The 18,740-nt window shown below is 51.6% G+C and overlaps 1 protein-coding gene across 1 annotated transcript; it reads right to left on the reverse strand.

The window, feature by feature from the left end:
• Nucleotides 1-5,395: 5,395 nt before the first annotated feature.
• Nucleotides 5,396-15,822, reverse strand: LRRC15 (leucine rich repeat containing 15). The gene is made up of 2 exons (XM_061167921.1): nucleotides 15,745-15,822; nucleotides 5,396-7,968 (listed from the first exon to the last, which is right to left on the reverse strand). The coding sequence occupies exon 2, from the start codon at nucleotides 7,961-7,963 to the stop codon at nucleotides 6,200-6,202; it is 1,764 nt and encodes a 587-aa protein (XP_061023904.1). The 5' UTR covers nucleotides 7,964-7,968; nucleotides 15,745-15,822; the 3' UTR covers nucleotides 5,396-6,199.
• Between the last annotated feature and the right edge of the window lie 2,918 nt (nucleotides 15,823-18,740).

Genomic DNA, 18,740 nt, shown 5'->3' on the forward strand with positions numbered 1-18,740 from the left:
ATCCACCTGTGATGGAGGAGACATGAGTTTGATCCCTGGGTCAGAAAGATCCCCTGGAGAAGAAAATGGTGACCCACTCCAGTATTCTTGCCTGAGAAATCCCAAGGACAGAGGAACCTGTCGGGCTACAGTCCATGGGGTCACAAAAGAGTTGGATACAACTTAGTGACTTTGTTGTTGTTGTTCAGTCACTAAGTCGTGTCTGACTCTTTATGCCAGGACAACAGGCATAAACAAGGGTGATGTCAGGCGAATTGGGACATATGGTCACACTACTTATCCTTCCTACTCACTGGGAACTCTCTGAGCACAGGGACCAGATCACCTTCGTCTCAGACTCCCCCACCACAACCTGCCTCCAGTCCCAGCCCAGCACGACCCTGGCTGGGAAGCCCTCAAGGACTTCCCCTACCTTGGCACAGAGGTGCAGCCTGCCTGGTGTCAGGGATATGCTCTGAAATCTGAGACAAGTGACCAGCCCACCTCCTGCCCCCGAGCGGGGATCCCAGATTCCTCCCATGCCCCCATGGCCCCGGTAGTCTTGTAGTGACCGTACCGTGAGGGGCTGACAGGTGGGGACCAGCTGCCCTGGCTCTTCCTCTGGAGCAGAAGGGCCTCTGGGTTGGTCAGTGGTCAGCAATAACCCAGCAGCCCTGGTGCTGATCAAAGTTCCAGGCAGAGGTTCCTCCCCTCACGTGGTCTGAGCATTCCTGGAATGTCACCAGCGTCACAGGACAGCAGGAGACAGTCTAGGCAAGGCCTCTAAAGATTACAAAATGACCCTGAACTCTTCCCATGGACAGATCCCCGTTGGGGCCAAAATCCAGCCAAGGTTACGGTTTGGCACCTTTAGGACCCCAAGGGCATCCACCAGGCCCTAGGTTCCCAGTAGGCTGCTCTGGAACGACCACTGGGATCAGAGGTTAAAACTTATATCCCTTCCTGTGCAAGTCAGGCTGACCACAGCTGGACAGCCAGCCACAGACCCCTGCAGACTCTCAGTGCCAGGAGAAATCCTAAGAGGGCTGCAGGTTTGCTGTCCTTCTGTAGTTGTTTATTGACTGCTTGCGTTTCTAAACCCCTTCTGAGTTAAAAGGGGGAAGTGATAGTGGGAGGTGAATTTTGGCTCAGTATGGACAGAAACACATTCACTACTGAGATTATCCAAGGTTGAAAGCAGTTGCATGAGGAGGCAGTGATTTTCTGGCCTTGAAGGTGTTCATGCAGAAGCTGCAGAGCAAAGTGAGGAGTGTGTGTGTGTGTGTGTGTGTGTGTGTGTGTGTGTGTTCATTCATACACAGTTGTGTGAAATCAAACAGCAGGTCTGTGCTGCTGGCAGGACCCTGGGCAGTTGTGCAGGTGTGGAGGGCAGGCTTGTATTAAGAACTCCAGGCATCTTCTGGGAGATGGGAGGTAGGCGCTCACTGTTTTTCCACTGTCGGAATTCCAGGCTTCCATCTTGAGTGGACAGGCTCAGTGGTTAGGGAAGGTACACAAAGCCCTGTCCCAGTAGTTGATAGGGTCCAGCTTTGTGAAACAGTGAACATACTACTGACCCTCGCCAGGTCCAGCCTCCTGGGACAGGGTTACAGCTGGCAGAAGGGACTGAAGAGCTAAGAGAGCCCAGGAAACATAGTTTGAAGCCCTCTTCCTGGGCATGGCAGTGGGATGAAGGGACAGAGAAAACATTACCCTTCTCATAAACCCTGGACTTGCACCAGCAGCGGTGACAGCCCCCAAACCTGGAGGCCTGAAAAGGTCCCAGGGACTTCTGGACACCTGGAAAGTCACCTTTACTCACACGGTGTCTTCTGAGAGCCCGGGGCTCACTGAGCCTGGGTGCTAAGCACTGTAAGAGTCCAGACGTGTGCAGGAGAGTCCTACCCACCAAAGCTAGTGTGCACCTGTGTGTCCATGAGTGTGAATGCATGTGCACTTTGATGAACGCTGAGGGAAATTCACTGCCTTTCTGAGACATAGAAGAAGCTCTAGGTTGGGAGTCTGGAAGCCTGGTTGTCTTGCAAGCTCAGCCACTAGTTCACTAGGTGACTATGAGAAATTCATTTCCTGTCCTGATCTTACTTTCTCCATCTATAAAATGGGTTGAGCCTATTCCTAAGGCCCCATCCAGCCACAGTGACCTCTAGACATCATTTTGATCCCACTCACTTTCCAAAGGCCTTTCCCAGCCCTGAATATCTGGTGTCTGTGAAGAGCTGTCTGGGTCAGCCTTGCATTCGTGTAACAAGCATAGAATCAATAGCGAGATCCCTTAGCCAAGGCACCCATAGGAGCACATGTGTCCTGTGTATACCATTTATTGTTGATTCTGTACTCCAAATCTGTTACAAGCAGCATCCAGCAAAGATGGACCCCCCACCTTGCCCACCAGGGCTCACACTCTATAAAACCCTGGGGGCCTAGAAAGCTCTAAATGCATCACCAAGCACCTGGGACTATTTGCAATGATTCCCTAAGTGAGGCAAAATCAATCCACATGTGAAGGCAGCACGAAGGCAATGAGTTTGTGAGAACAATCCCTCCTTGGGTGAAGAAAAAAGCTCAGAGTGGGAGGAGTTTGGCCTGGAGGAGTGCCCACCCCTCTCCTCTCTGAACCACAGCCATGACCTCCTCCCCAAGACCACCACTGCCTCCCCAGCAACTCCAGTTCAACTCTGACTGTGGGATCTGTAGGTTGATTTCTTTGAGTCATTCATAGCTAAAGGCAGGCTACCTCCCATGTCTCTCTAGCAACTCCAGTTACCTAGTTGTCTGTAGCTGCCTCCTCCTCATAAACTTCCTGAGTCTAGAAATGATTCCCAACACTGCACCACACAGACACCTGTGACACCATTGCTGCCCATGAAGGGTTCTGAGAACGGTGTTGTGCCTTTAAATCCTGACGAGGAGAAGCAATATACACGCAGCCCAACATTCCCTTGAGGAAAGCCAGTTTTTCTTTAATGGATGGATGAGTTTAACTTTTCCTGTATTTACAAAGCTTTGGGTCCACACAGTACCAGGTGGGGTCAAATAGCTAAGATGACGGGGAGCAATAAGACAGTGACTCCCATTTTCCTTGGTTTAGCAATGAAAGCTGAGGACAGGCCATGAATTCTTGTATGAGCTTAAAGAGAGAAGGAACACTCACAGCCTATTAAATAATGTTGCAGAAGACAAGAGGTTTTAGATCCTCACACATGTACCACTCCTGCACAGGGCTGTTGTGAGGGTTAAAAAGAAAATACCTGCTAAGTGCTTTGAAGGGTATCTATGCAGAGTAAACATTTTTGAAAAACAGTGGTCCTAACCGGTTTTTATTATCTTTCCTCCAATATTGACCCTCCACTCCAAATGGAGAACTGACAGGGAGGACTAGAGGCCAATGAGCTACGGGGAAAAATGAAATCAACTTCTGGGGAACCAAGCAGCTCACTTCAGCCCCAAGAAGTGAGCAAATGCCAAGAGCCAAGAGCCTGTTGGAAATGAAACTCCACCCACCTTTTCTGGTAGCTTCCTGACCAGACAACATGGTTGAGAGAGACCACATGGCCTGCCAAGGAAGAGAAGGCTCAATGGTTCCCTCCAGCCTCTGATGGGAGAAAGGACCAGGGGCGCTCAGAAGGTCAGGAAAAGGGCCCACCAACCCCACCCAGGGTGCTTTCCAGGGGACTCATCTGAGGACAGCTGCCCTCAGGCCAGCCTTTGATCTGGAGACACACGAGGTATCTTGGACCAGAGAGGAAGATATTCCAAGGTCATGGCCAATGCTATCAATACCCAGAGGTCCTGGGTTCAGCTTGACAGGGCACACTGGATGACGAAGACTCCTTCCTCACCTTTCTGATATCTCTGGCCCACTTGTACCCTTGCACAATGAGATGCTGGGGCCTCCTTACAAGGAGTCCTTTGAGGAATTCAGTGCTAAACCATGCTTCCTGTCTGGGGGAGAGTAGGCCACACTTCCCCTTTGGGGCCCAGGATCAACAAGGCAGGTCACCATTGGAAATGATGCTCAAGCCCCAAGCTCTAGGCTCATTTCCCTTTAGACCCTGGCAAACCCAGGTACATGTCTGCCCGGTACTATAAATATTTTGAAAACATTTTGGAGACCCAGATTTGCCTTGGGGAGATAATGTCTCTTGCCTCTAACAACATCTCCCCCAGATTTCCTGTGACAGAGAGCGAAAAGCTACAAAGTGCACTAGTTCTTAACACACATGTGTTCCTGGACTCTTTGTTGGGACCTGTCAGCACCATGCTGTTAAGGCCGAAGTGTATTTCTTATTTGTCTCGTGGGGCAGAGGAAACTAGTAAAGGCCAGTAAGGGTTGATGGCAGATTTCCAAATCTGTACAGTATTGGCTACAGCTCTTTTCTGGGCAGACACAGACACGTGAAAGTCTCCATTTCACTGTCTGTACTTCTAAAGTGGTCTACCAGTTGTCCAGAGAAAGACATGCATTGTTATGAGTGTACTTTCTTTACCAGTGTGAATGCGTGTGCAGCAGGAATGGTGGCCAGGGTAGGCATTCATGTGACTGCAACACTGAACCAAAGCACTCAACTCTTGTAAGCAGACTATAGGCAGGGAGAAGCTTCAGAGAGGTCCCTGACCCAGCCTGACCTGTCTGAATCCGTGTTGCCTGCTATGTGTGAGAATGCTGGAGTTCAGTTTCTAGCTGACTGTAATGTCTATGAAGAATTTTACCACGACCAGAGGGATTGCTGGGTTCTATTATACTTGGCTGTCCAATTAAAGGATCTCATCTCTGAGCTATTTCACTTCCCCAGATGCAGAGTGAAAATTAAAAACAGATATAGGGCATCTCATGCCCATAAAAGGCCCAAGCAGAGGAACCTCCAATGAGCAACAGACAGCTTGTTGGCAGGGTAGGGTGTGTGGTTGCATGGGCCTCTCTAGTTGAGATGCTTCTGACCTGGCCAGTCTGGGTGCCTGAAGGTCTGGCATTGAATACAATTTTCTGCTCAGGCCAGAGTATACCTACATCTTCTCCTCCACCGCTGGTAGCTGGGCCTTTGCAAGGACAGGCTGCAGGGGGAGGGCAGGCAGGGGCCCATCCTGATCTGTGGGGAGCCAGTTCCCAGGTTAAGTCCATGCCACCTCCACAAGCCCCAGTCTTCTCCAGTAAAAGCCCCAGATGGAGGATCCTGGTGATGTCTCATTTCTTGAACTGGGTACTAATCACAGAGGTGTGTATGGTTTGTGAAAATCCATCAAACTATACACTAGCATGCTCCCACTTTTCTGTATGTAGGTTACACTTCCAGAAACAGTTAAAAGAGAAAAACCTTGCAGGTGAACACAAGGACCCCCAGGTACCAGATTGCTTTCTCCATCCAATACCAATAAGCTGACTTTCATGTTTTAGGGAGGTCAGAACTTCTACATGATTTTATTCCTTAAAGGACTAAAATTTTCAAAGCAAAGTTTGCAGTTCAGAAATATTCTCTAAAGAGGCAAAACTTGTTGCACTGGTGCCTTTCTTCCTTTTCCAGATAAAAATCACAAGAGAGATACTGATGATGGCTCTGCCTTCAGGAACTGAGCAGCCTCAGTTTTCCCTTTCTCTCATAGCATCCTGAAAGCCAGGGCATTTGGCAGTTCTTGAAAAAGCAGCTAAAAGGTTTGAAGCCTCCTTTGAGGAGAAAAGTCACCTTGCCTTCAGGAGCAGGAAATGAAGAGAGACTTTTCATTTGAGGGGAGAGGGTGGAGCCATGCCACAAACAAGAGGAGCAAAGAAGGGAATCAACTTACATAATACTTGGGAGAGGGGCTGTCCCGGTGGAGAACTGTTCCCACAAAGTGGCAGGTGTGTGATAACTGTGTCTACAGAGGCCCACAGGGGCACAGACACAGGGAAGGCAAGTTTTGGAGGAGAGCTGGTGAGCTTTAGAGAAGGGGCTTTCTTGAAAGAAGCCCAGGGATGTGAATTGGGACCACTACAGGATTTTTTTCCATGGCAGGTTAGACCTCCCTGGTAGTAAGAAGGTTCTGCCAGAACCTTGTCTACAGGAGAACCAGGCAGGTCAGGAAAATGTAGGGGTGCCTTTCTCTAGGGGACCCGAGAGAGAGTGACAGGGGATGGTCTGTGGACCCAGAGGTGGAGGCAGCACAGTGAAATCCCGGGTCCTCTGGGGGTCCCACTGTCCCCCAGCCCTTACTCCAGCCTTCTTCTCTAACACTCATTGGGTGCCTTCATCTGCATCAGGACCGCGTGGCTCCTCTTCTTGCAGCAGCAACAGCAGATGCAGGCAGCCAGGGAACAGGCCAGGGCAATGATGCCGATGACAATGGCAGCAATGGCCAGCCCACTCTGGGCCGGGGTCATGCCCCCCTGGTCACGTGTCTTGGTGGTGTTGATGGTGGTCAGATCGGTGTAGTCCCCTGAGGGGCTGGTGAAGTCAGTGGTGGAGGAGATGGAGGTGGTGTCAGGGTAGCTGGACGTGTCAGGGTGGCTGGACGTGTCCGGGTATGTCGGCGTCTCTGGGTAGCTGGGCACGACTGGGCCCTGGACACTGGGGACAACAACATTGACATTGATGATGATGAGGGACTGGCCACGGACACTGGCTGGGCTGAAACACACAGGGAGGCTGTCTGTCCCCAGCCTGGCCTTGTTGAGCAGGAGCCAGTTGTGGAGCGGAAGGATGTCTGAGTCACACCTCCAGGGGTTGTCGTAGAGCCGCAGCTCACATAGCTTCCCCAGGTGATCAAAGATGCCCAAGGGCAGGTTCTCCAGCTGGTTGTTCTGCAGCTGGATGGTCAACAGGTCATTGACATTGGCGAAGAGGTTTCCAGGGAGCTGCCGAAGGCGGTTGTTCTGCAGGGAGATGTTCTGCAGGTTGGCCAACATGCGGAAGATGCTTCCATCCAGCTCCTGCAGTGCATTGGTGTGGAGGGACAGCTCCCGCAGCTCCACCAGCCCATTGAAGGCATCCGGGGAAATGTAGCTGATCTGGTTGCGGCTGAGGATCAGGACCTGCAGCTGGCGGAGGTTGCTGAAGACATTATCGGGGAGGGAGGTGATATGGTTGTCATAGAGCCACAGCTCCCGCAGGTTGTGCATGGGTCCAAAGATGCCGGGAGAGAGCTCCTTCAGGGAATTCCCAAAGAGCGTGAGCCGGTTGAGCTGGGGCAGCTGCAGGAAGATGCCGGGGGGCAGCTGGGAGATGTGGTTGTTGGACAGGTAGAGCTTCTGAAGGTTACGGTTGTTGTGGAAGAGGCCAGGGGACAGCACTCCAATCTGGTTCTGCTGCAGGGCCAGCTCTTGGAGGTTGCTGAGCCCATCAAAACAGCCCATGGGGATGTCTGAGAGCCTGTTCTCATACAGCCGGAGGACCTGGAGGTTGCGCAGGTGCTGGAAGACCCGGGGTGAGAGGTGAGTGAGGCTGTTCTTGCCCAGATTGAGCTTGGTGAGGCCCACCATGTGGTCGAAGACCCCATCAGGGATGTACTCCAAGTGGTTGCCGTGAAGCTGCAGCTCCTTGAGGTTGCTGAAGTGGGTGAAGTGGGCCGGCTGGATCTGCACCAACTGGTTGCTGGACAGCAGGAGCGACTCGAGGTTATCCAGGCCCTGGAAGAGGCCAACAGGCAGGATCTGGAGCTTGTTGTTGGCAAGGCTGAGGTAGCGCAGCGAGCCGAGGCTACGGAAGGCACCGGGAGCAATGTGGGCCAGCTCGTTCTTCTCAATCCGCAGCGCGATCAGGGCTGAGATGTTGAGGAAGGGGGACTCATTGAGTTCAGTGATGTGTGTGTTGAGGATCTGCAGGCTCATGGCATTCCAGGGCAGCGGGGTGGGAACCACCACGATGCGCGCCCCCGTGCATTCCACCTGGGAGGCCCTGGAGCAGGTGCACTCGCTCGGGCAGCCATAGAAGGCCAAGCCCGCAGCCCAGGCCTGGCAGCCCACCAGCAAAAGGAGATAATGTTTCAGTGGCATGGCCTCTGCAAAGGGAGAGAGAGTACATGGGTCAGGACTGCCTCACTGACACTGCAGCTACTTTAAAGCCAGCATCAACCTTGGGTGCCAAACACCAGCTTGCCTTTGAACCCCATGGCCATGTGCCCATCTCGTGCTACCTATAGCTTGATCTGCAGGCCTCTTCATCTTTCCCGCCAGCCTTCCTACTTCCAGGCCTTTGCTCAAGCAATCTCCCCAACCTAGAGGGCTCTTCATCCTCATCCAAATCTTCCCCACACTTCACGTGCCGCCACCTTAGTCGCCTCCAATGCCGGTGGTTTTCCCAACCTCCCTCCCAACCCAGCCATAGAGGCCACATGTGGCGTCTCCTGTGACCCCATCTGCCTCCTCACTACTCAATAGGCTTCACAAGGGCAGGGCTGCTGGTGCCCCATCCCGACGAGTTCCTTAAGTCAGGAACAGTATCTTATCCATCTCTGTGTCCCTCTCAGTTCCTGGACTTGCTGGCTGAACATGGCTTCCTCAGGAGAAACCAATAGGAAATGAGAACACATAAACCGGGTCTGAACCCGGGGGAAGATGCTGAGGCCATGAACACGGAGGCTGCTGGGAGGAGCTGCGGCAGCCAGCAGAGTGGGACCATGCAGTGATCTGGTGGAAGAGACTGCAGGGAAGCTCAGTTTTTGCTCTTCCTGGGCCCCGCCCTGCCGCATCACCACCAGCAACAGCCTGCCCCTGTGTCAACCCTTTCACAGGTGCTTCATCCAGGTTTAATGCAAACCACCTTCCCAATAAAAGGAAATTATCCACACCACTTCCTGTCTCACTGAAAGGACTGCTGTGAGTCAGCTGATGTCTGGAGTCTGACTTCTGGGTACCAGGCCCACTTTCCAAAAGAAACATTGAGTGGCCTTGAGTAAGTCCCAGAAAACTTAGGATGTACTTTGAGCTGAGAGGGCTTCCCTGGTGGCTCAGACGGTAAAGAATCTGCCTGCAATATGGGAGACCCTGGTTTGATCCCTGAGTCAGGAAGATCCCCTGGAGATGGGAATGGCTACCCACTCTAGTATTCTTGTCTGGAGAATTCCAAGGACAGAGGAGCCTGGTGGGTTACAGTCCAGGGGCTCACAAAGAGTCGGACATGCTGAAAGGTGGTAGGTAGGCCCAAATGTTCCCTCAGACATGGTACTGATCTGAGAATGGATCCAAAGTCACGGAAATTTTCGTATTTTAGTTCAGGCCTATAAACTGTATAGAAAATGGAGAGTGGGGCATGGGAGTTGGGCCCTATGTGACTCTTTAAGAGCCACTAACTAGCTGTTAGATCTTGAATGAAGTTTGAGGCCTGCAGGCTCAGCTTCCTCACCCTCAGTGATGTTGATAACCACTGTCCCCACCTGGGGCCATTGTGAGGGGCAGATAGGAGAAAGGCTGTGGGGGTGATCTGTACAGCATTGTGAAAATGTGTGAGCATGTGCCAAGCTCACCCACAATATGCCCTTATAGACTCTTGCAGGCAGGAAGGCCTCAAAGTGCTTTTAACCTTGGCATTCTTAGTCAAGGGATGAAGGATTTCTGTGTATGTGTAGAGCATCTGTAACTTCCATCTGAGGTTCAAAGAGGTCTCTAACTCCCAAAGGGTTAAGAACTGCCGATCATGCATTCCCATCATTTTAAGGGACATAGGAAGCAGGGAAACTGAGGCTTAAAGCCTCAAGCCAAGATCTTCAGATACCTGGATGAAAACTTTGACTGTTAATGCAGTGCCTCTCCTTTTAATGAGCAAAAGTCCTGAGTCAGAGGAAGGAATTTCAAATGATGGTCTATAACACCATAAACTGACTGGGTAGACAAGGTATTTCCTTGACCTCTCTTTGTTCCCGGGAACTCATGGGGTCCTGAGTCTGGTCCATAACTCTGAATAGTCCTGGCTTCCCTACCTGGTCTCAACTCAGTGCAACCCTCCCCTGCCCCCAAAAAGTTAACTCTCAGGACAGAACCCAAGTTTATCCCACCCCAGACCTTGACTGTTGCCTTAGTCACAGCCCGTCCAAGCCCTGACCTGCTGTGCTTTACCTTCAAAGACTCAAATAAGTATGTAAAACTGTAGAGAGAAGAAAGAAAAATAACAACTTGACTAATGAAATCAAGATGAAAAGGAAAGGGGGCCAGAATAAGCTATGGGCACATTTAAAAGGATGAACTTGTATAGGCAAATGTCAGATCCAGAACTTGAGAGCAGAAAATGAACAGCTTAGATAGGGGGCACTGAAAAAGTGAATTAACATCCACCCTTAGATGTTAGGGCTTTTTAATTGACGGTAACAGAGAAGGAAGACTGCTCACAAAAGCTAATGTGATTGTAGATTGCATTAATAGAAGTGTTAAGTATGGAACAAAGGAGGTGATTGTCTTCCTCTACACTGCCCTCATCAGTCCATATCAGCAGTGCTGTTCTCAGTTTCACCCTGAACTTGAAGAAAACCAGTGATAAACTGGTCTCCTGAAGGGCTTCTGGAGAAGAGTTTGAGGAGGGTGAAGGGATGCAGACACCAGAACATCCTTGCATCCACTGCAGGAACTGTGGATGAATAGCCAAAAGAAGAGATGTGAAGAATCTGCAAGCACTTTCTTAATATATGTCAAGGGCTGACCTGGGATAAAGAAAGCAGCCTTCCTCATGTGGCCCCCAAGGTCCAAACCAGTGTGCAGAAACTATGGGGTCACATATTTCAGTTCATCACCAAAGACAGCTTGTCAGAATCAGAACGGGCAAACTTATAAGGTAGGAAGCTCCCCGTCACTGAAAGTGTTCAAATAGAAACTGAGCAACTACTTGGTAAGGATGCTGGAGAACAGGTTCCTACACCGGGTGGAGTACTGAGCTGGATGACAGCTGGTGTCCTGTTCATCCCCAAGAAGTTAGGATTCTAAGGCTGGGTGTCAGAGCAAGGACATGAGAGCCATCTACCAGGACAACAGTGTCTGCACTCCCAGGGAGTCTGTGCAGACTGCGGTGGGTGTTGGCCCATCCCTTTGATATGTGTATGAGAGAGATCCACTCCCTGGACTAACTTACCAAATGTGAAGCGTCACTTCTGGTTATGAGCCATGCAGTACTCAGCTTCTAGGCCCAGAATGCTTCAAAATGGTATTGTCACCCAAGTATTAGAGATTAAATTAAAGTGCCCATAACCTGGCAAGCCCAGGGCAGCCTCTCAAGTTTCCCCATCTATAAATGAGGGTGTGGGCCAAGGTACCTTCTGAGGACACAACTCAGACCTCTCTGAGTTTGCACTCCCCACCTGGGGAGGGGCATCAAACCAGCCCCAGGAAGGGCCCAGGGCCAGGGGAGGTACCTTGCGATTTGGGAGGCGGAAGCACAAGATAATTCCCTTATAGGAACAGAGCCACTGTTGTTTAAAACAAACCACACTCAGCTTGACAAATATTGCAAAAATTTGCAGATTTTCCTTCTTATAAAACCCTCCCATCTGCAGAGCCCACCCCAGCACCACATGTAGTGGTCCTACTTGCCAGCACTTATTGTTGTTGCAGCTGACACTGACGTTCCAAAGGACCTCTGGGGAGCCCGCTCCAAACCCAGCTGCAGAGCCTCTGGGGAGGGAGGGACCATAGGAGCAGGGCTGGACCCCGGGCAGGCCCTTAGGTTTCCAGTAAGGATGGCCAGCGTCCGTGGCAGCCCGAGGCACTCGGGAGCCCAGTACACAGCAGCCTAATAGCCCACGCTGCCCTGCGCCGCTTGGTAGCCATGACAAATGCCAGTTAAAGTCCCACAAAGCTACCCTAATTACACCTTCCTCCTCCAAGCAGCCAAACGCGTTCTCAGTCACTGCAGCGACCAGCCCCTGTCCTGGGAGGGGGCACAGCCTGGCGTCTGTCGCGAGCCCGGGGAATTCACTGAGCCCGCAGTACACAGAAGGACAGACACACAGCTCACCTGGGCACTCTGACATGGTCCCTCCCCAGGAGGAGAAGCACTCGGACCCGGCGCTCTGGCTCTGGGTCGCCTTAGCAAGAACTGTCTATGTGACTCATGGGCAAACACATAATTAGCCTTGAAGCCCTGGGCTTTGTTGGCTGGTGGGTTGGGACTTTGGGGTTTAATACCATCTTTCACATTCCCTAAACACGAGCTTCCCTGGGAGGAGACGCCTTCTTATTTCAATGCCACGGAGCAAAGATTTTGGAAAGAGTCTTGGAGACAGATGTGCTACCCAGTCTTGACTCTTAAATTGGAGTGTAAGTTTAGGTAAATTCTCCAGACCTCAGTTTCCCCTCCTGTAAAGACTCCCAAGGCCCCTGGGCAGCTCTGATATCTTCCCGGAGACAGAAGGGAGATTTGGCCTGAAGCCCCACATTTCCCACCGTCCCCTACAGGTCACATGGAACCACCAGCAATGCCACCTTCACACTGAGGCTTGAGGACCTTGTATCCATCTTTTCAGGCCCACCATGCTTCAGAAGTTTTTCAGGCAGGGTAATCCTGCTTGTTAACTGGTGCATTTTCACATGGCCAATGGCCATTTCATGGATGGGGGAGCTCAGAGGGGGCCTTTGGGAGGCCACCTCCTGGCCCATCTGGGGAAACTGAGCCCCAGATAGGAGATCTCTCTCCCTGGCCTGTGTCCTTCCCCTAGAGAGGCCTCCCAAAACGTGGCTTCATGTGCACTGTGATGTTGCCCCATTCACGAGGGAGCTGTGTTGTCTCCCCCGCACTCAGCCAGTGTCAGCCTCAGTCCAGCTGCTCCTCTGTACATGGCCCACTGGATCTGATGTCACTAAGAGGCTCACTGCATCCTAACCTCCCATCTCACTGATATGAGGTAACCGCCCCCCCCCCCCCCCCCAACCCCAATCAGTATACAAAAACTGTCTGGAAGTACCTGGGAAGTTTGCTTAACAGAACAGACCTCACGGCATCACATCACTAAGGATTACATGGAAAGCACTTAGACTCGCTCTTGGCCCCAAGTGAGTACCTACTAAATGTTACTTACAATTATTGTTCATCCACCTGTTGAGTAAAATCAGAATCTCTGGAGGCTCCACCCACAGAGCTCCTGATCCTGAGGTCTGGGGTGAGTGGGTGCCCAGAACCCTGCACATTTAACAAATTCCCCAAGTGACTCTGACACAGGGGTCCACAGCCCTTACCACCACTTGAGACCTAGGTCAACTGGGACCCCACACTCCTGACATATGTCATTTACTGCCAAGTAGTAAAGAGAGCCTGAACCCTGGATGTGGGAGCTGAAGGTCAGGCCACAGACCCAGTCCAGCCCCCTCTGTTGCTATTTCCGTCAGTGGTCCTTTCTCCATCCCTGTCATAAATCTGGGGTCTGAACTGAGTTGAATCCAGCAGTGGAGGCTGCTTCCAAAAGCAGCACTTAGAGGGCAAGGCATCAAAAGTATCAGGGTCCTCTGAGCCCATCTGATCTAACCATCTGTTCAATGTGTAGATGGGAAAACTAAGGGACCCAGAGGAATGAGGGGTCTTGCCTAAGGTCACATAATCGATGGAAGACTCCAGACACCCAGATCAGGGTTCTATCTAACCATAATGCTTCATGACCCCCTGAACCTTAACATGAGGCTTTAGGATCTCATCAACCATGTGTCTGGCAGCACCTGGAAGCAGAAAGAGATGGCTTCTCTCTCTCCATCCTAAAATGATCTCAGATTCATCTACAGTCCACTCTCCAGCTGCCCAGCATGATTATTCAAGATCAAGTGCCTCTCCCAACTCCCAGGCTGCATGGTCTGAGAGATGTTCTTCCTCAAGTCTGCCCTGATGCCTATGTTTGCTGAGTTTCACCTGAGTGCCCTGGAGGAATGGAGGGAAGGAACCAGAGGGATTGACCCCATCATCTCAACACACAGTCCCGTTCAGGGCTTTACCCCCAAACACATCCTGGAACCCCAAAGGAAGAGTGGCCACACCCTCATCCCCGACCTGGTTCAGTCATTGACTCCATCTCTCATGGCCCATCAAAGTCAACATATAGTTCATCTGTTTAAAAAAGAAAATGAGAAAGAAAAAGCCAATCCTTTCCAGCCCCGGGGTTAGGGGAGGTAGGGTTTCCTGAAGAGGCCAGAGCAGGGCTGTAATTAGGTTGGCAAAAGCAGCAGAAGATACTGACAAACTTGCCAGCAGAGCAAAGAGACACTCCCACTTGGGGCTTTTATTTTAAAAGCCTTGGGCTACAGCCCCCTTCTCAGGGTAACACCTGGGGGGGCCCAACTTTGATGAGATGGATCAGCCCCTCCTCAAAGGATCTTGAAAGAAGTTTCTAAATCCCATGTCCCCAAAGCTCAGGGAGGCAGTGAAACCAGAAGCTGGAGTCAGTCTTTGGCGGTCAGGACTCAGCGAAGCAAATGGCTGTGTGTGATCACTGCCCCAGGAGCAAGCATTGGCAGAACAGAGTTGGAACAGCTTCTGCCCCAGCTCTCCTGACTTCTCCCCATCTGGATCTACTTCCACCCACACCCCACCACCCCTTCCATTTGCTGGGCAAGCCAAGTAGTGTCTCCAGCCCTGGGAGAGCCTTCCATGTCCTGACTCTCTGCAGGGTCTGCTCAGAACCCTTCTCCCTGGCTCTGACGTCTCCCACATACTTCTGTCCTCCCCGCAGAGCCTGTCTGGCTGACTCAGGACCACAGGCAAATAGGACGGTCTGGCCCTGAATGTACCCCAGACGTTTGAGGCAGAGTGTAAGAAATGACAGCCATTAGAGAAGTTCTAAATTATGGAGCCAGTGGTGCCCACACTGGTCGACATACGGTGATATAATCCTAAAGGAGAAGCCAGAGCACTTCAGATGGGCATCTAGCACCTTCAGTCTGAGTGATGTGTCATCCAAGAGAGAGTCGCAGCCCGCTCAGAGGTCACACATTTGGCCCTGGAGGTAGACGGGCACTCTCACACTCAGCATGGCTGGGAAACTCTAGAAAAGTTCTGGTTTTCCACAGTTGGTTACTTAGCCCCGCTCCTGCCTCTATATGTGAGCAGAGAAGCTGGTAAAGGTACAACAGTCACAGTCTTAAATGCAAACCACCCTCATCACAAATACATCTTCAGCCCTGACTCTCTCCGCCCAAAGCCATTAGCGGCCAAGGCAAGAGGGGAAAGCGGCCTAAGCCACACACAAACTTAGCATCCGGAAAAATTCTGAATCCACAGCGGAATTCCAAATTGGAGTCCAAACCAGACACCAGAACATCTGCTGAAGCTGCTTTTGTAGCAACCGTGAGTCAGTCTATGAAAAGAGGACAGCTCTTGCCTGGGGAGACCCCAGCAATCCCTGAGAGACCCAAATTCACCATGGACCACTGGTGGCCACCATAGTAAGTGCTGAAGAAGAAGACCTGGGTTTGAATCATCTGAAACTTAATAAAAGAGAAAACTCTTCTCCCGATGGAGCTAGTATCCTGAAAGGTACACTTGATGGGTAACTGGTGTGATAATTTAGTCAACTTTCCATGCGTCTTGCCGATCTAAAACATCTTCTGAGCATCTCAGGTCGACTTCAGGGATGGGTAGGACAAGTGGAGCCAGAGGCGGGTCAGGGATCAGCGGCGGCGGGCTGTGGCCCCAGGCGCCTGGGCAGCAGTGAGGCGCGTTCTGAGAGCATCCTCAGGCACCACGCCAGCCCTGCCGCTTCTGGGGACTCTTCCCCGGGGGAGCGGGGTCAGCAGAAAGGGAGGGGGAGGGTAGCCGGGTCCTTCCAGTCCGGTAGAAGGGAGGGAGGAGGCAGGAGGCCGACCCGCCTACTTACCAGCAGCTCGGCGCCCTCCCGCCTGCTTGCCGTCGACCAGAGGGAACCGGAGAGGAGGACGTGGGGTGGCTCAAGGCTGCAGCATGAGTGCGGCTCCCCGGTCCTCCGCGTATTTAAGGGCTGCCTGGCGTGAGTCACCGCCAGGGGCAGTGTCGGCGCGGGGGCAGGGAGGGGCGCGCGCGCCACTGCAGCGCCCCGACGTGCGAGGACAGCGGTGCCGCATCGCCCGGGGAGGCAAGCCTGCAGCGCTCAGGGGAAGGGGTTTCCTTCTGCCAGATTTTGTGCAATTTTTTTGGCCCGGGAACCGGGGTGGGAAGGGAGCGTTGTCTGTTTTTTTTGAACACATTTTCCCCTTGTCTTTTTCTCCAGTGTTTCTTTTGGACTCGCAACGGCATTGGCTGCTGCGGTTCTAAGAAAGGGCTGTGGCTCTAGAAAAAGCATCTGCCTTTTCCGTTTAAACCTTCTATTCAGAAGTAATTTCAAGTTTACAGAACATTTGCAAGAATAATACAAGGAACCCTCTTATTTGCTTAACCCAGTTGACCCTGTGTTAACATTTTGGGAAAATTCTGAGGAACATTAGCCCCAGGGTGTCACTCCTAAAAACAGTGTTTCACTTCCCTTCTGATATCATCCTCTGTTCCCTCACCGCCCCTGGCAGAAGTGGGTACACAGGGCAGTCAGAGGACCTGTCCAAGTGAGGGTCTCCCTATGCCCTGCACCTCTGCATTGGAGCCATCAATCTCCTGCCCCAGTGGGAGGGTAAGAAACCGTTTCTGTGCATGGCATCACCAAGAGGGCCTGGGAAGGGAAGAAAGAAGTCACAGTTGGAGGGGCGGGGATGCTGTTAAGCCCAGCTTCTCCAAGGTATGAGCCACGCTGGACTAAGCCACCTGCCCTCCTCGGCTCAAGTTACCCTCATAGCCAAGTGGGGAGAGCGATATTTACACACGTATCCTCATGGGATGCCGAGAGTCTTAATTAATGTTTGCACTGTGCTTTGAGATCAGTGATGAAAGGAAGACATAAAAGTGCGTAGTGTTATTACTGAAATAGTCATTTGGGTGGCTTGACATGGTCAAGCCCTTCAACCTGAATCATGCCACATGCCTCCTCACCGTGATTCAGAGCCAGAAACAAAAAGTGCCTGGTCCATTAAGTCATACTGGCCCAAGAGGGGCAGGCAGAACTTGGAGGGGATCCCCACACATCTCCCAGCCATCCTCTTCAACCACCAGCCTCCCTTCCAAATAATAGTCCACGTGGAGAACTCCCCCCGACCCCTTACTCCCCTGGAACCTCCACATCCCCAAATTTGAGTCTTCAACTGCCTTTCCTTAGAACCTACAAGAATAAGAATATTCCCTCTGTACTTTCTTTCCTCCCTTCCCAGTCCTGACACCCAGCTGCCCGGAGCTCGGCCCTGTCCTGGGAGCTGTTGGACAACACAGGGCTGAGTCAGAAGCAGTCCCTGCCATTCAGCGAGCACCTACTGTGAACCAGAAGTGCACAGGCACCCTATGCATTTATGTGTTACTTTGTCTACACCGAGTTTCACAGCTTCACCACTATTAACATTTGGGGTCACAGGATTCTTTGTCATGGGAGCTGTCCTATGTGTTGTAGGATGCTTGGGCATCCCTGACCTCTACCTGGGGCTTCCTGGGTGGCACTAGTGGTAAAGAACCTGCCTGCCAATGCAGGAGTTGTAGGAAACGCTGGTTTGATCCCTGGGTCAGGAAGATCGCCTGGAGTAGGGCATGGCCACCCATTCCAGTATTCTTGCCCAGAGAATCCCCTGGAACCTGGGTGGGTTACAGTCCATGGGGTCTCAAAGAGTCAGACATAACTGAAGCAACTTTGCATGCATGCGTGCATGACCTCTGCCCACTAGATACCAGAAACATCCCTCCCAGGTTGTGACAATCAAAAATGTCTCTACCCAGTGCCAAATGTCCCCTAGGAAGTCAATACACACACACTCGTGTGCACACACATGCACAGACACATGGCCAAGAACTGATGATTACCAAATAAGCCTGTGAGTGGGAGTAATTGCCCGCATTTTACAGATAGAAAAACTGAGGCCCTGGGCAGTTGACTAATTTCCCCAAGGCCACCTACTATGTGGCGAATCTGAAAGTCAAACCTTAGATTCTTTATTGTATGCTATTTCCACCACGTTATATGCTTGGACACACATAATACTATAGATAGAAGTGTAACCGTGTGGTGATTGGTGCAGAGTAAGGGTTAGAAGGGGGGGGGGGGTCCCTGATAGAAGCTCACTGATAGAAGCTTCCCTGGGATAAGGTTGATACCTCTGGGTGCATTTGAAGGGATAGGACTTGTCATGTAAAAAGTGACCTAAAAAGATGAGCAGAAGGAATTCCTTGGTGGCCCAGTGGTTAGGATTCGGGGCTTTCACTGCTTTGGCCCAGGTTCAATCCCTGCTAGGGGAACTAAGGTCCCACAAGCCTCATGGGGGGACGAAAATAATAGATAAATAATTTTGTAATTAAAAATAGAAGGACGAGTTGGATCTGGAAATGCAGAGACAATTAAGGAAAAGTGTGGAGTCAGAGCAAGAAGGAGAGAGAGCTCACAGGCAAACACTGCGTGAGCCCGAGGTGCGTGATGGCCCCACAGGGGAGGCCTGGGACGCCTCTTTGAGTGGTGGGATGCCCCTCTGCAGGCAGTAGGGAGCCCCCCAGGGTTTTGGAGGAGGGGATTGGCACAGTCCAAGCCATACTGCCGGAGGTGTAGTACAGCAGGGTTCCCAGTGTCCACGGAGGACCCACAGATGCTCTCAGAGAAAGCAGTTTCCAGAGCACTTCTATCATTTTCTCCGTCCTTATGACCAGCCCTAGGTGTCAGTACGGTAACTGGGCTGTGCAGCGAGGACTGTTTCCCAGATTAACAGTGTCTATGGGCAGCAGTTGCACACAACCATATGTAAAACAGAGAAACATCAAGGACCTACAGTACAGCACAGG

Source organism: Dama dama, chromosome 19 (assembly GCF_033118175.1).
Source record: "Dama dama isolate Ldn47 chromosome 19, ASM3311817v1, whole genome shotgun sequence".
In the NCBI taxonomy this organism is placed as follows: domain Eukaryota; kingdom Metazoa; phylum Chordata; class Mammalia; order Artiodactyla; family Cervidae; genus Dama; species Dama dama.